At 40.4% G+C, this 16660-nt stretch overlaps 1 protein-coding gene across 1 annotated transcript in view; it reads right to left on the minus strand.

The window, feature by feature from the left end:
• Window positions 1–1015: 1015 nt before the first annotated feature.
• Window positions 1016–16660, minus strand: part of SLC22A2 (solute carrier family 22 member 2) — a 29257-nt gene continuing 13612 nt past the window's right edge. The window contains exons 6-11 of the mRNA XM_077119512.1: window positions 16202–16308; window positions 14731–14945; window positions 13200–13308; window positions 12308–12420; window positions 5517–5616; window positions 1016–1462 (exon numbers count right to left, since the gene is read on the minus strand). Of these exons, the coding sequence (XP_076975627.1) occupies window positions 1396–1462; window positions 5517–5616; window positions 12308–12420; window positions 13200–13308; window positions 14731–14945; window positions 16202–16308 (711 nt within the window). The 3' untranslated portion in view covers window positions 1016–1395. The remainder of the gene's footprint in view (window positions 1463–5516; window positions 5617–12307; window positions 12421–13199; window positions 13309–14730; window positions 14946–16201; window positions 16309–16660) is intronic.

The following is a 16660-nucleotide window of genomic DNA, read 5'->3' on the forward strand; positions in this document are numbered from 1 at the left end:
AGAGCACATATGGAAAGCCCACAACTAGCATCCTATTTAACGGTGAAAAATTGAAAGCTTTCCCTCTAAGATCTGGAACAGCACAAGGATGCCCAATTTCATGACTGTTTATCAACATTGTACTGGAAGTTCTTGCCAGGGCAACTAGGCAGGAAAAAGAAACAAAAGGCATCTAAATGGGAAAAGAAGAAGTAAAGCTGTCACTATTTGCAGATGACATGATTCTATATTTAGAGAGTACCAGAGAATGACAACAAAGCTACTAGAGCTTATCAATGAGTTCAGAAAAATGGCAGGATAGAAGATCAATAAGCTAAAATTAGTAGTGTTTCTATATACTAGTAAGTGTATATCTGGAGAGGAAATAAAGGAAAAATTCTGTTCACAGTAGCAACTAAAAGAATCCAATATCTAGGAGTAAATTTAGCCAAGGATGTAAAGGACTTGTACACAGAAAAGTACAAAACATTGCTAAAAGAAATCAAAGAAGCCCTACAAAAACAGAAGAGCATTCCGTGATCATGTACTGGAAGACTAAATGTCATTAGGATGTCAATTCTTTCCGAATTGATTTATAGACTCAATGCAATCCCAATCAAAGTTTTAGTAGCCTAGCTTGTAGAAATGGAAAAGCCAACTGCCATATTGATTTGGAAGGGCCAGGACTCCCAAATAGCCAGAAACATCCTGAAAAAGAAGAACGAAGCTGGGGGACTTACACTTTGTGAGTTTAGGCATGCTACAGAGCTGCAGTAGTTAAAACAGCCTGGTACTCATATAAGAATAGAAATATTGACCACTGGAATCAAATCTAGAGTTCAGAAACAGACCTTGACATCTATGGTCATTTGACATTTTACAAGTCTCCCATGACCACTCAATTGGGAAACAAGAATCTCTTTAACAAATGGTGCTGGGAGAACAGGTTATCTTTTTGCAAAAGAATGAAGAAGGACCCCTATCTCAAGGCATATACAAAAACGGACACATTCTGGACAATATGATATTGCTCTGTTTTATTTCTCTGCTTCCAACTTTATTGATTTTCTGATTTTTTCTTTTCTGTTTCTTTGACCCATAGTTTCCCTCTGTGTTTTGGTTTGATATTATTATAGGGAAAGGAATTAAAAAAAGAAATTCAAAGGTGGAAAAGTCCTGGGAAACCAGTGATGGTCCTAGGAATGACCAAACTAGAGTGAGCTGGAGGAGGTTGGTAGGATCTGGTCCCATGGGTAGATTTGTTACAAAAAAGTACCACAAACTAAGAACTGGGATGACAGGGTTCAAAGAGAAGTAAGGTTGGATTGTATGGACTTTGCGTTGAGTGAAGAAACATGTGATAATAGCTTTGGCATCATCAACGCAAAGCCGTAGCAGGAGTGATGGCCTCTCTTCTTAGTTTGGTTGAATGTCTAGTTTCTTGACTTGGAGATAAATTGTCTTTTCTTTATTTTTTCTTGGTCTGCAGTAATAAAACAAAGTTAGAGAGAGGAGAAAGAAATTATGAGGAGACCAAAAACCGAAATAAACTGGTTAATAAATAAATGCAATGATAAATAGATACAAGCCATGTCTAAGACCAGAATTGCTGTGTGTTCTGAGTGTGATTCTCAAAGAAGCTGGAATGAGCCTGGTGATCAACTAATGTGGGTGAGATGGTTCCTAAACCCCCTTCTAGGAGCAGGACTGGCCGAACTATGTCCTCATGTAGTGTTTTACCCTTCTCTTTAATAATGAGAAAAGTCTAAATTTAGTCTCATGTCCATTAGAAAAGACGGTTGCCACTATTACCATCAGTTCTGCAAATACAATTTGAAAATATTTTTCTACCAAAATTTATTTACTTTTCAACAGTTTGACAAATTTAATTCAAAATTTGTTCCAATTGCAACTTTTCTCAATTCTGTCCTTACGAATGTTAGGGTGTTGCCGATACTTGTTGAAGAACTGCTGCTCCCCTCATCTTGGCACTCCCAGCCATGCTCTTTGGACTGTCTAAATCTGGAGTGGGGTGGCTCCTGGGCCCCCAGGCTCATCGGAATTCTCCCTACCTGGAATAGCCTCCGTTTTTAGAACACTGTACTCTGAGCCAGAGAGAGTAGCAGAAGCTTGCCAAACCATCCAGGGGTGCTGAAGCCCTCTCAGACTCCAGATGTTGGGGCCCAGTCAAGGCTGCTGAGCTCCTGTGGTCTTTCCACCAAAAGCAACTAAAGCAGCAGACATAGCTGACGACTTAGTACTAACTAAATGCCAGGCCCTGTGCTGGGTGCTTCACCTGCCTTATCCCATGTGTGAACCCAGCCTCTGAGGGCAGAGGCAGAGGCAGCATGCAGTAAGTTCAAAGGCTCTGGGATCTGACAGCTACATTAGAATTGGCTGCAGCACTTCCTGGCTGTGTGACTTGGGGCAGATTCTTTTTTTTCTTTTTTTTTTACATGGGCAGGCACTGGGAATCGAACCCAGGTCCTCGGGCTTGGCAGGCAAGCATTCTTACCTGCTGAGCCACTGTGGCCCGCCCGGGGCAGATTCTTTATACTCTCTGTGCCTTGGCATTTTCAGTGGTCAAATGGGGCTCATGAGAATACCTATTCCACAGGGTTGCTGTAAGGATTATAAATGAGAAGGGTGTGGAAAGCACTTACTGCAAGCTCTATTACTGTCCATGTTTCACAGAAAAAGGAAATTTGGATTGAAGAGGTGAAATAAGATGTGATAACGGGCTGCATTTCTCAGTAGGTCTGGATGAGGTGGTGACCTTAGGAACCAAAAGGCATGGGTGGCAGGCGAGGTGCTGTCCTTCGTTGGTCTTCCTCACATGGTGCTGTCCTTCCCTGGGCTTGGGGGCTGTCCCTTAGGCTGGACACTGAGCTTGGGGTCCTGCCAGTGCTCCTGAACCAGGCAGCCCCCTGTAACTGTACTCTTCTCTAGCTTCATCTCTGCACTCACTTTCTCTTTCTCTTTTTCTGCATTCCCCAAGCCTTACACAGATCTCTCTTTCCTATATGTATAAAAGATTATATATATATGTATTACATATATATAATCTTTGAAAGGTGAACTGGGCTATGAAATACAGAAAAAGAATAGTGTAAACCCTCACAGAAGTTTTTAAAGTTCACATAAAAACGGGCATAGAATAGCCAAAGGAATAATCTTTCAAAATTCATTAGCTTATTTTGAACCAGACTGATGAGGATAATTGAAAACTCTCATAAGGGTAGGCATCTGTGTATATCACTCAGCTGCATTTCTAACATTGTAAAACAATTCAGGACATATTTAACAATTTGATTTCTCGTAAATCATCTAGGCAGATATTTTTGTTTTATAGCTCAAAAGCTTCTATGAATAATAGTGGTGGTTATTAAACATTAAGTGCCAGGCACTTTACATGCATTACCTTATTGGATTGCCACAACACCCCAATGAGGTAGGGCCCTTGTTCCTATTTACACAGGAAGGAACTGAGGCTTGGAGGAGTTAAGGTCACACAGACAGGAAAAGTGCAGACCTGGATTGTCAGTTTCTGAAGCCCATGGGCTCCAACGCCACATTTACTGCCTTCCTGACCCTGGAGCTGGCTGGGGAAAGCCCAAAGGTACTCCAGTGAGGGATGCAGCAGAGGGAACTCCAACATTTATTCCACAAATATTTGGCACCCTCCAGCTCTATGCTTGCCAGGTACTGTGTTAAGCTCTAGGGATATGACAGTAAACAGGATATAGTCTCTGTCTGCAAGGGGAGGCACTCATGGGGGTGGAATCTGCATCACAATAGGTGAACAGGCGAGGTTGTCAGTCTAGACTGGGGTCTGGAACTCAAATGTCTGTAATGGCCAGGCATATTCTATAAGTGAACGAGGCAAAGAGAGTAGGGGCTGGTGGGGAATGCAATCAAACTGTAGAGCGCATACCCACCAAAAAGGCTGAGTCATCACTCAGCTCCCGCAAATTGTTAAGGGGAGGAAATATTTGCTCTGTGTTACCAAGTCTTCTAGTTTAAAAATAAATCAGATCCTGGGTTTCTGGTTTATGTGAAATTTCCCACTTTTTAAAATACCCTGTAGACCAAACAAAAACACTTGAGGCTTTGGTATCCTATGGGCAACCCCTGTGCAACCTCTGGCCGAATTCAAAGCTTCTTCCAATTCTAAGATCCAAATTCTAGGGAAAATTTCAGATCACTGCGATTCCTCTCCAGCAACATTTTTCTCAAGTACTGAATATGTTAAATGTGAAAGTTTTACAACTTGGATTAAATTCAGTATAGCTCATGACACTAATGGGCAAAAATGGAAGATGATCTGCATACACAAACTTGTGTGGATGGTACCTTATAGATTTCCCTTTATTTAGCTGTCTATAAGTTTACTTTTTGAATAGGCTCACATGGTCAAAATTCAGAAAGCACAAAATGTATGCATTGAAAAGTATCCTTCCCACTTCTATCACACAGCCACTCAATTCTATAGACAACCAATGCCATCCATTTCTAACATATTCTTCCAGAGATATAAGTAAATATGTAATATACTTTTATTCCTCCAATTTATACAAATGGTAGAATATATATTTTGCTATATACTTACCCTTTTTTTTCTTTAATAATATATCTTGGAAAACTTTCCAGATAAGCATGCATGAAGGTGTCTCATTCTTTTTAAGGCTGCAGTGAGCTATTGAATGGCATGCAATAATTTAAGAGGCCTCCAACTGACGGATATATAGGTTGTTTCCAATCTTTTGTTACATTAAAAAAAATGCTTCAATGAATAACCCTATGCAGGTCATTTTGCATATGTAAATTCCTAGAAGTACAGAATTTCTAGGTAAAAGGATCTTTGATACCCATGGTGAAATTGCCCTTCATAGATGTTTCCAATTTATACTCAAACCAGCAAACACATGAGGTGCCTGTTTCCCCACATTCTTCCCAACACAGCATGCTACCAAGCAACTGGATCTTTTAACAAGCCAAAGCATAGTGCATATTAGTGTAGAGTTAATTTGCACTTCTCTTATTATGAATGAGGTTAAGCATGTCTTCATATATTTAAGAGCTGTTTTTATTTCCATTTCACTGAAGTCTCTGCTCAAGTAATTTCCCCCTTTTTTCTATTGGGTGGTTGCACTTGTGATTTTGTTAGAGCTCTTTATATATTGGGGAAATTAGCCTTTTGTAGAGTATTTTCCCCATGTTGGTCTTTTTTTTCTAGCTTATGGTAGTTTTTCAATGCAGACTGTTTAATTTTATGAAGGCAAATTTATTTATCTTTTCTTCCTTGGGTCTTGTATTTTGTGTCATTTTTAAAAAGACCTTCTGCACTGTAAAATAATTCTCCCATTCATTATTTGATGAGTTCTTTTTTTACACTTTTGAGTCTTTGATTAATTTTGGATGAATCTTGATGTACGGTGTGAGGTATGGATCCAACCTAATCTTTCTTTCCAACTGATTACCAAGTTATTGATCAATCAATCTATTTAATAGTTTCCTTAGGAATTTGAACTCCCTACCTCTGCATGTTTTCAGCTTCATCAATAGTTTCAGGCAATGCCTTCCCTTTGGTCTCAGGTAGCAGCAGCACCAATCCTCCAGCAATTAAGCCAACCACAGCTGAAAGGCAGACATAGCAAATCAAATCAGTTGCCCTGGAAACGTATGCAAATCATGTAAACTGAAAGATGCAGGTTCTATAATTAGATGTCCCCTTATTTCTGTTTTTCAACTTTTTTTTATTTTCCCCCCAGATTTATTCGCAGATTCCTTTGCCATTTCTGACTGCTCCATTTCCCATCATGAATATTATGCCAAGTCCAAACTCTGTTGGGTTACAATTCCTTATAGGGAAATGAAATACTTAACATTTGAATCAAGGTTATTCTAGGCTAGAGGACATTGCCACAATATTAAGATACTCTGGAGTTAGAAAATAACTGAAAAAAATTAAATGTAAAAAAGGAAGAACATAACCCTGCTGGTTAAAGCACTTAGTAATGAAAATAAGTAAGAAACTTGGATCATTACTAGCAAGTAGAGGCAATGAATCATGCATAACTGCAAAACAGCATTGAAAAGTATAACCAGCTTTTTAGTTCAAATTCAGGGGTACAATAAAATCTATTGTTCTTCTTTTCTTTTTCTTCGGATGTAATCTTTGGCATATGTGGGGGGCGGGGGTGGTTTTGATGGCAGTAATAAACCTACTCTAATGTTTTTGTTGCTTTAAAGCCCCATTAAAGTTTCCAGCTTTTAAAGTTAGATTTTTATATTTATTGCTGCAATAGAACAAAGGAAGTGGTATATGAGTCACTAGTTTTGGAGTTTCAGAAAAATGAACGCTGGACCTAGCTCTCCAAGGCTAAGGGAATGGGCTGCAAGGAAACAAAAAGGAAACTGAGTGGTAGGGGGCAGTATTCTGGTAACCATGGTGATATTTTTGGTTAGCCTCACTCTGAAATCTGGAAAGAATCTGAACTTAAAAAAGGGTGGTCTTGCACATTTTAAAGAGTTTGATGTCAACTGGTTGTGACCTAGTTTCGCTACCTATAGAAGCTTTGATTCCAGGACTATAATGGACTTCTGACCATCCTTCTTAGACCAATGTACACCATTTTCCACTCCTTATCAAGCATATCTCAAGTATCAGATGTATGCTAAGCATTTTATACGTACTGACCTAGCCCTTACCAAAACTCTAAGAGTTAAATCTTAAAATCCTCAGTCTATAGGTGAGGCAATTGAGACTCAAAGTGGAAACTCAACTTCCCCAAGATCAAAAAGCCTGTGGAAGACAGTCCTGCTTTAATTCTCACTTGTGTCTGCTGTCATGTTTCCATATTAATGACTCTCACCAGCCTCTTCACTTTTTATTAAGATATCGGGTAAACTTTCCAGTGAATTTTTAAGCTAAAATTAAACAATCGTACACTTTGCACTATTTTATAGCTTATTTTATTAATTATTATTCTTAAAATAACACAAGGGGCTGAATGGATTTATAATGGAAAATGATAGCCTCTTGCCCCAACCCTCCTTACCCTTATTCTTAGTTCCTAAAGACGAGCTCTCTTACCTAAATCGGTTTTTAGTTGTTCTGGTGCTTGCTGCTTAAACCCAAATAATATAATTATAACTTTTTCCCCCTAATCTATCAAATGTAGACAGTATATATTTATGCTCCATTGCAAAAGATAAAAACTTAGACCTAACTCTAACTTTCTTTCCCTCTCATTCCTCTGAATATTTAACAGTCCTATTATTTTCACTTCCAACTTTTTTTAAACTTTTAATATAATGCAAAATCTCATGTAGCACAACCAGTAGGTCTTCTTTCCACTTTCCCTCCCCACCTTTCCACTGCCCAACATCCATTAACAGTATCAAATATGATCGCATTTCCATTTGGTTCTATAATCAACATTATTTCTTTTATGATCATCAATTACTTGGTTCTAATGCTTGAAAACCTCACTGTGACAATGTGAATATTGTTTGTTGCAGGGCCAGGCAGTGTGCTATCTTTGAGTTCAAATATCTTCCCCTGGACCACTCAAGGGAGATTGTTCTTTTTATCAAGATCAAAGGGATTCGCTTTTCTTATACTCCCCCAGTGCCTTGAAAGCTATGCCAAACTTATTTTGCTTTACATGTGGATCATGAATGTTTTTTTGTCCACCTTTTGATTTTGCTGAAATTTCTAATTGGGGACCTGTCCACTGCCTGCTTTGTGATCTCTTCCTTCTCTCTGCATGGCTCACTCCATTTCAGCCCTGCTGGTTCTTTCTCAGCTCACTCTTTGTCCAGGCTATTGTGTCTGCCTGGGAGACTGCTCCCTGACTCTCTCCATTTGCTCAAGCTTCACTCTTCAAAGAGATTTTCTCTAAATGCATTATTTAAAGTAGAGCTCCTCTCCCCGCCCTGTCACCCCCTCCTTACCCTGCTTTAATATTTCTTACAGCATTTATCACTACCTGAGATTATATATATTTCTTTGTTTACTTATTAACCATTTAACTTGGCCAACAGAGTGAAAGTTGTCTGGGAATGGGACTGCCAAGTACACTGCCTTATCCCCAGGACTTAGCCTCTGACTCCATAAATGCTTTCTGAATAAATGAAAAATGTGCCTTCACTATGGTCTTCAGTGTAGCCTGCCTCTTAGTTGTATGGACTCTCTCCCTTTGCACACAATCCACACCAGCAGAGTTCTTACACTTTTGTTCCCCCATGCCCCAGAGGAATTACAGTCCTTCTGGCTACTTTGGACTCCTACTTGCTGTGCTTGCTGCCCAACTCTCAGCCTAGGTATCTCTTTATCTGCATTCCTGGGTCATATTTGTTGTCTTTTGGATCCAGTGATTTCCTATTGCTTGGTTTCCATGGTCACTTTGCTGGAGTAGACCCTTAACTTCCCCAGGAAGGGTATGAAGGAGGGACACCTTTGAATTCTAACATGTATGAAAATGTGTTTATTATATTTCGTTTCATTTATTTGCCCTCACATTTGATGGCTAGTTTGGTTAGTGTCGAACTCTGGGCTCAAAGTAATTTTTCCTTCAGTGTGGCTTGTGAGATGTTGGATTTTTTTTCTTTAAGAAAAATGACACTTTTCCTCCTTTCTGGAAAGTTTTAGGGACTTCTATTTATGTTAAAAGTTCTGTTTGACCTTAAAGTGTCTAACAGTGGCTCTTTATTTTAATTCATCCTTTTTGGCATTTGATGGACCCTTTAAAGTGGAAGACTCGTGTCTTTATTTAGCTCTGGGAAATCTTCTAATATTTTAAAATAAAGTCCTACTTCTTTCTTTTTCTTTCTTCTGAGAGATGAGTGTTGAAACTCCTTTTTCTCAAAATCTCCTTTCTTTTGTGTTTTTGCTCTATATTCTAGCATTCATTTTTTTAAAAAAATTAGGGCTTATTCCCTTTAAAATTTCACTGGCAGTTTAGCAATGATACAAGCTCACTCTTGTATCACAAGCTTCCAGAAGTGTCTGGCACGTAGTAATATTTGTTGAATATATGAATGGACAGGTGAGGGGCAGCTGCCTACCCTTGGGCTCTCATTTTGAACCAGAGCCTTTTAGTATACCTTTGAGAATAACCTCTATGAACTTCACTTTTTTATTAGTTAGGGTTCTCTAGAGAAACAGAATCAACAGGGAACACTTGCAAATATAAAATTTATGAAAGTGTCTCATGTGACCGTAGGAACGCAGAGTCCAAAATCCACAGGGCAGGCTGCGAAGCCGATGACTCCAATGGATGGCTTGGATGAACTCCACAGGAGAGGCTCACCAGCCAAAGCAGGAATGGAACCTGTCTCCTCTGAGTCCTCCTTAAAAGGCTTCCCATGATTGCATTTAGCATCACTAATTGCAGAAGACACTCCCCTTTGGCTGATTACAAATGGAATCAGCTGTGGATGTAGCTGAAGTGATCATGACCTAATCCTATGAAATGTCCTCATTGCAACAGACAGGCCGGCGCTTGCCCGATCAGATGAACAGGTACCACAACTTGGCCAAGTTGACACCTGTCCCTAACCATGACAACTTTGCACCCTCAAAAATGGCCAAAACAGAGGGCAGAGCCCAGGCTCCAGCGCTGGGTGGCCTGGATCTCAGTTCTGAGTCCCATGTGGACAGGTTGTATGGCCTTGGGAAGTTTTGCAGTCTCTCTGATGCTTCCATTTCCCCACATGTAAAGTCGGATGATAGTTCCCGCTTCACAGGTTTGTTATGAAGTCTACATGAATGAATATTTGTAATATTCTTAGCACAGCGTCACGAATATGGGTATGAACGACGATGTGCTTGCTGAATAACTACCTTCTCGAGATCTCCATAAACCTCTAAGGGTCACCTGGTAAACAGGGACAATGAACATTGAGCTGGCATCTGAGTCAAGGCTCTGAAGTGAGTGAATCATGAGGAATACAACATATTAATCAAATTATTAACCACAGGATATTTTATATTTGCAAAGATCAGCCCAATGAGCCAGGATATTCCTTATCCACGTTTCCATTTCCTTATCCATTCTTTCAACCCAGATTTTACGATTGATTGATTTTTCAGGTTTCTTAGATTACTGTTTTATGGCTATTTCAAGACCACAATTAGCACACCATTATTTGTGGAAAAGAAAAGAAAAGGAGTTGAAATGCAAATTGTTAGTTTTGCTTCCTGCTAGACACTCAGGTTAAAAGTTGGTGAGGGAAAGGGGTGGAACTATTGGCAAAAATAAGTTTGGGAATTTACTTTAAGTGTTGAAATGCAGTTATGATAATTTAACCTTTTCCAAGGGGGAAGCAAGGCATGAGGAAGGGTCAACAGTGTTTCCCCTGGACGTGAACTTTTATTGTTTTGTTAAATAACACTTAGAGAAATGTGACTATCTATTCTCTACCCAGACATTTCCTGGTGACACACTAACCACCCACTGCCCACCTAAGGAGTGGAGGAGGTTGAGATGTTTCCCACTTCTTCCCTGGAAGGAAGATGTCCAGAGGGTAGGATAGAGCATCGCCCAAGATGGAAGGTAAGCAATGGGGATAGGTTCTTTACTCAGAATTGAGGGGAGGAAGGAATCCGGGGCATGTATGGCTCATAAGCAGTGCCAAGCACTCTGTGGCCAACCCATGGGTATCTCAGGATAAAGAACTTGTGTTCAATGAACTTCAGGCATCTTGTTGCTATTAAGTTGAAATATAGAGGAGTTCACTGGGTTTGTTTTGTGGGTGAGCTCTAGCAACAGATTGGAACTTTTGTTGGCAGGACCACAGCAGTGGAAATTTTCTTTTCCCTTCACAAGTCCCTTGAGAAAATGGGGAAGAGAGGGAGCAAGCAGAGGTACACGTGTGGAGCAGTGTGCAGCACTGGAGAGAAACAATGGCAGTGCTCCCCCGGTGTGCATCTAGAGGACTGTATCCTACCCACCCCCCCAAATTAAGTGTCTCCTACAGAAAGTATAGCATATTCAAATTAAAAGTGGCTCAGTGTGGGTCTTATGGGTCTTGAGTAGAATGAGTGCAGTTAGAGACATTCTGAGTGCCATGAGAAGATGAATGCTATGGTAGTTAGATTCAGTTGTCAACTTGGCCAGGTGAGCGTACCTAGTTCTGTTGCTGCGGACATAAGCTAATGGTACGTGAACCTCATCTGTTGCTGATTTACATCTGCAGTCGGCTAGGAGGCGTGCCTGCTGCAATGAAGGACGTTTGACTTCATTGGCTGGTGCTTAAATGAGAGACTGCAACGTAGCACAGCCCAAGAAGCTCAGCATTCCTCATCTCAGCACTCGCAGCTCAGCCCAGGCCTTTGGAAATGCAGAAAGAAGTCACCCCGGGAAAAGTTGTCAGAACCCAGAGGCCTGGAGAGAAGGCCAGTAGAAACCATCCTGTGCCTTCCCACGTAAGAAAGAACCTTAGTGGAAAGTTAGCTGCCTTTCCTCTGAAAAACTAACAAAATAAATCCCCTTTTATTAAAAGCCAATCCGTCTCTGGTGTGTTGCATTCCGGCAGCTAGCAAACTAGAACGAATGCTTATGTGCATGAATCTGGAAACAGCACCTCACATCTGTGGGGACACAGAAAGGAGAGGATCTGTTCCCACTTCTATAGCTGTGGGAAAAGGCAATGGATGCTGAATGAATGGATGTGCCCAGGAATTTCCAGGACATGTTCAAAGTCTACAGACCTTATGCTCAGTATTTGCCCCTGTGTGCTAATTGCTGATAATTATAGTTGTCCAGGTAACTTTGGATCCTGCGGGCTGGGGGTGGTGAGAAAGGAGAAAGTGAGGGCAGAGTTCTGCAATCCGAGTCCTCCGGCAGTGTTAGAAGGGTTAGACGCTCTGCCAGTATTTCATCAGAGCAGGGGAGCCCCAGCATCACACCAGGTGTTCCATTAGGCTATTGCATTTTCTCTATGTTGGTATCTGCTTACCTTGGGTTTTGAAATTGCCCTTTCAAAAATATCAACCACTTTTTTATGGGAAGTAATGATGTAAAAGGGCTTTGTATTTTTCTACCTCTGGGCATAGTGGAGGCAGAAAGAGTCAGCTCTTTGACAGAGATGTAAGGAGGGATGGAAGTCAGTGGAGAGGGAGCTGGGGATGGCTTCTTGGAACCTCCTTCCATCTCACTCTTCTCTTGACCTCTGCACCTCACTAGGACGGGAGTTCTAGTGGGTTCCCTTATTTTGATATTAGCAGTCACCTTCATGATACCTATTTTGAGGTGGAAAAATGCAGGTCCCTAAAAAAAAAATAGATTTTCATTCCAACCCATGTATGAAGATAGCTTACCAAAAACCACGAGTGGGAGTTCATGCCAGATATCGGTGAGCCGGTACACCAGGAAGGGTGTGATAATGCCGCCAAGGTCACACATTGAGGAGCAGACAAGGACCCCAAGATTCCTAAAAGGCAGGTAACTGATTTAACTTCTTCACTTATCACTGCGTCCTAGTTATCTCTCATCCCTCCCCCAAATACATACTTCATAAATCATTAAAAGGTCTGCAAATTGAAAAAACAAGCATTCAAGTTACTTTCAATGCACAAATATATGTTATATAATTCTATCCATATTCTGATGTACTTGTTTTTAAAAACTTCCTTCAAGATTTTTCATGGGCAGGGGGAGCAATTTTCTCTTCTATCATCACCTAGCTTCCCTGCACCATTTCTACAAACGATTTGCTTTTCTGGATCACACTTTCCAGTAGCCATCTGGTAACTGGTCTCTTAAAATTCAGTATCTCCTGTTCTCACCACACAGTTTCTGTATTTAGTGCAAGCCTATCAGTGGGAGATGTGAACCGTCTGATATGGCTACTGCCTTTATTGCTAGATTGTTTTATTTTTGTTCATTTTTCTTTTTGCTTTTTCAAATTATTATTATTATTTTTTGCTTTCTTCTCTTTTTTTCTTTCCTTTTTTTTTTTTGAGGCTAATGCCTTTAAAAGTATCTTCTCTAACACTGTTTTTTAAAGCAATATGCAGGGTAGTACACTGGTGGCTCAGGGCAGAATTCTCCCCTGCTGTGCCTGAGACCCGGGTTTGGTTCCCAGAGCCTGCCCATGTGAAAAAACAAAACACAACAAAACAAAAAAGTAATATGCATTCACCTGTAGTAGTACAAACCAATAAGCAAATGTTCTAGCCACCCTCTTCATGCCAAAGGAAATGGACTCACCTAATGAATGTGGGGTACAGTTCAGCATTGACCAGGCAAACCATTTCATAAGCCATCGTAATTCCCATTCTACCCAAGCAGGCGATGGTAACTTTTAACCACTGTATATCTGAAGGAAAAAGACACACCACTTACACATACTGCACATGATCCCTTGTCTTCAAATAGTGCTCTAGAAGGGGCTTTGGGAGCAGAAATTTCATTTTCCAGAAGAGAGTAAGAATAGGTAAGTTGGTCCTTCTATAGACAAGGCATTGTCAGCAAATTCTCCCTGTGCTGGTTTAAAAGGATGTATGCCCTCTAGAAAAGCCATGTTTTAACCAAAACTCCATTTCATAAAGGTGGAGTAGCCCCTATTCAATGCTGTATGTTTGAAACTGTAATCAGATCATCTCCCTGGATGATGTGATTTAGTCAACAGTGGATTAACTGGATTAGGTGATGACATGTCTCCACCCCATTTGGCTGGATCTTGATTGATTTATTGGGGTCCTATAAAAGAGGAAACATTTTGGAGAATGAGAGACTCAGAGAGAGCAGAATGACGTAGCCACGAGACGCAGAGTCCACTAGCCAGCGACCTTTGGAGATGAAGAAGGAAAATGCCTCCCAGGGAGCTTCATGAAACAGGAAGCCAGGAGGAGAAGCTAGCAGATGTTCACCATGTGCCCCTCCAGATGAGAGAGGAACCCTGATCATGTTCACCATGTGTCTTCTCACTTGAGAGAGAAACCTTGGACTTCATCGGCCTTCTTGAACCAAGGTATCTTTCCCTGGATGCCTTTGATTGGACATTTCTATAGACTTGTTTTAATTGGGACATTTTCTCAGCCTTAGAACTGTAAACTAGCAACTCATTAAATTCCCCATTTTAAAAGCCATTCCATTTCTGGTATATTGCATTCCGGCAGCTAGCAAACTAGAACACTCCCCTTCTGTTGTTTTAACCTAATGCCTTCTTAACTTTAGACCTCAGTGGCTAGTGATAAAGGAATTTTACCTATTTCCAAAGCTAGGCCACCTATAGAGGTGACCCAAAAGAACCAGCAAAATATGGGTCTATTTTAAATATACCCATATAATAACTAATAACTGCAAGATTCAAACCAAGCTCTGTAGGGCTTGTTCCTCTTCCCTGGGAAAACATTTTAAAAATACAGAAAGGAATTGCTTTCATTCAAGTTATCTCATCTAATCTGCAGGACAATGATGCAGAGAAGTCAAGGTATTTGCCCAACTAATACGTGGGAAGTATGGGAGTAAGGCTCTGACACTGGGTTCTATTGCAAAACCCAGAGTCTCTGCCTTAGCCCAATGGGTCCTCGTAGTCTCCCTCATTATTTTATTTCAGATAACAGTTCAGTACCATTGTTATTAAAGACGATGCAGGTTTGCCCAGGAAAGTCCCAGATATTGCCCTCTTTCTTTCCATATCCACTTGGATGATAAATTATGTGGTCAACCCATTAAAGAACCATGACATACCTTCTTCTCAGGGCCTTGGAAAATCCTAACTTGCTCTGAAACTTACCATCAGGGATAAAAACTGAGGCTAGACAGGCTGCCCCTGCCACCATATTTGACCAAGCCCAAGGATAACGGCGACCGATTTGATCGATGGTGAGAATGATGAGGAGGGCAGCTGGGAACTCAACCAGGGCAGAGTAGAAGAAATCCAGGTAGACATTGCCCCCAGCAAAGCCCATGTACATGATAAGGCCTTGATAGAGGACAGAACTCGTGAACCTGAGCAAAGAAGAGAACTCGGGTCAAACCAAGCACAAAAAGCAAGTGATTGAGAGAGGCTTCTAGAAAAATACGACTTGATTATAAATCACCTTTTATGATCTTATTGTTACTCCCTTCATACCATAGTTTTTATACTATCTGTTTTGCTGTCATGGCTGACTGTGACCTAAGAACCAGGTAAAGGGAAGAAGTTAGGGTAGCATCTCCTGGCCATATTGAAAGCCAAGGAAAGAGTCTTAATAGTCAGAGTGATTTCTTTAGTAAAATTATATCAACTTATTAGTGGTTGCTTGAGTATTTCTCTTTGTGTCTTCTAATGGAATTGAAATAAAAAAGAATTGACTGCTCAATTCAAACTTTAGGAAACTTGAAGACCAAATGGTCATAGTCTCTCTTCTTATTGATTCATCTTCTGATCAGATGTAAGCACCATTTCTAACTTTGTTGACTAAAAGTGTTCTTTATCTGTAATGGAGAATATGAGGATAACCAGAAAGAGTCACAATTATTTGGAAAAGGAAACTAGGAAAATGAAGCCAAATTTCATGGGCAATATTGTGAAGGTTGCTAAATTAATTCCTGATGAGCCTTGGTTTTGTCTTCATTTGCTTACCCCACAATAAACCTTCATTTAGCTGGTGCAAAATCTGATGCTCATTGAAAAGAAGCATATCTTCCTACAAAAGCCATGGTGCCTAGCAAAGAGCTCAAAGTACAGCTGCAGACAGAGACAGAGTGAAGTTCAAGTCACTGTATTGTGGGGCTGGTGGAATATTCTTGAGGATAATTTTTATTCATAAGGTTATTATTGGTTTTTCTGGGTTGATGCCTAATAAGGAAAGAGCTACCCTCCTTATCAATTAATCTATTCTACTAGTTTTCAATTTTGGCTATATATTGAAATCACTTACAGAATTAAAAAGATATTTTTCTTGGGTTTAATCCAGACCAAATAAACCAATATCCGTGGAGGTGGGGCTGTCCTGGCATTTTTAATCTCCTCCAAGTGATCCTAATGTGAAGCCAAGGTTAAGAACATACTGATCTACACTTAGGAACATGAGCTGATTTCAACATTTGCCTGAGAAAACCGATATCAGGAAGACCTGCTATAAGCTAGCCATACATCTCCTCTCAATGCTAATACAAGATTAGGTTAAATTTTGAAGGTGCTGTTATTCTCTCCCCTTGACATGGGTGATTGGGATTAAAATAATTTCAGAGGGGATTTTAGATGAAAAAGTATTCCTTACCAGTTGTACATCAAGATCAAGGTATGCTTCCTTATCTGAGGGGTTCTGATCAAGTCAAGAAATGAAGGATTCAACTTCTCTCCAACTTCCTCATCAGGCCTAAGGCTCTAAGAATAAAAATAGTAAGAACAGCTTTGTGTATTTAATGACAGTATCTCTGGGTCATATATGGAATAATGTAAAAATACTTAACATTTATTGGGTGCTTACCATGTGCCCTAGTACTAAGCTAAGTACTTCACACACATGACCTCATTTAATCCATTCAACAATCTTATGCATTATGTTTTTTTCACCCATGTTACAGAAGATGAAACTTGGCACAGAGAAATTATGTAACTCAGGGAACAATGTATAAAGTGATACTGTTTATGAAGCTCGGTGGGGTAAATCGAGGCCAGCCCAGCTGCCCCAAAGGCTGAGGGAACCAACATATCAGCACACCTGGACCACCGTGGC

This window comes from Tamandua tetradactyla, chromosome 11, assembly GCF_023851605.1.
Source record: "Tamandua tetradactyla isolate mTamTet1 chromosome 11, mTamTet1.pri, whole genome shotgun sequence".
NCBI lineage: Eukaryota > Metazoa > Chordata > Mammalia > Pilosa > Myrmecophagidae > Tamandua > Tamandua tetradactyla.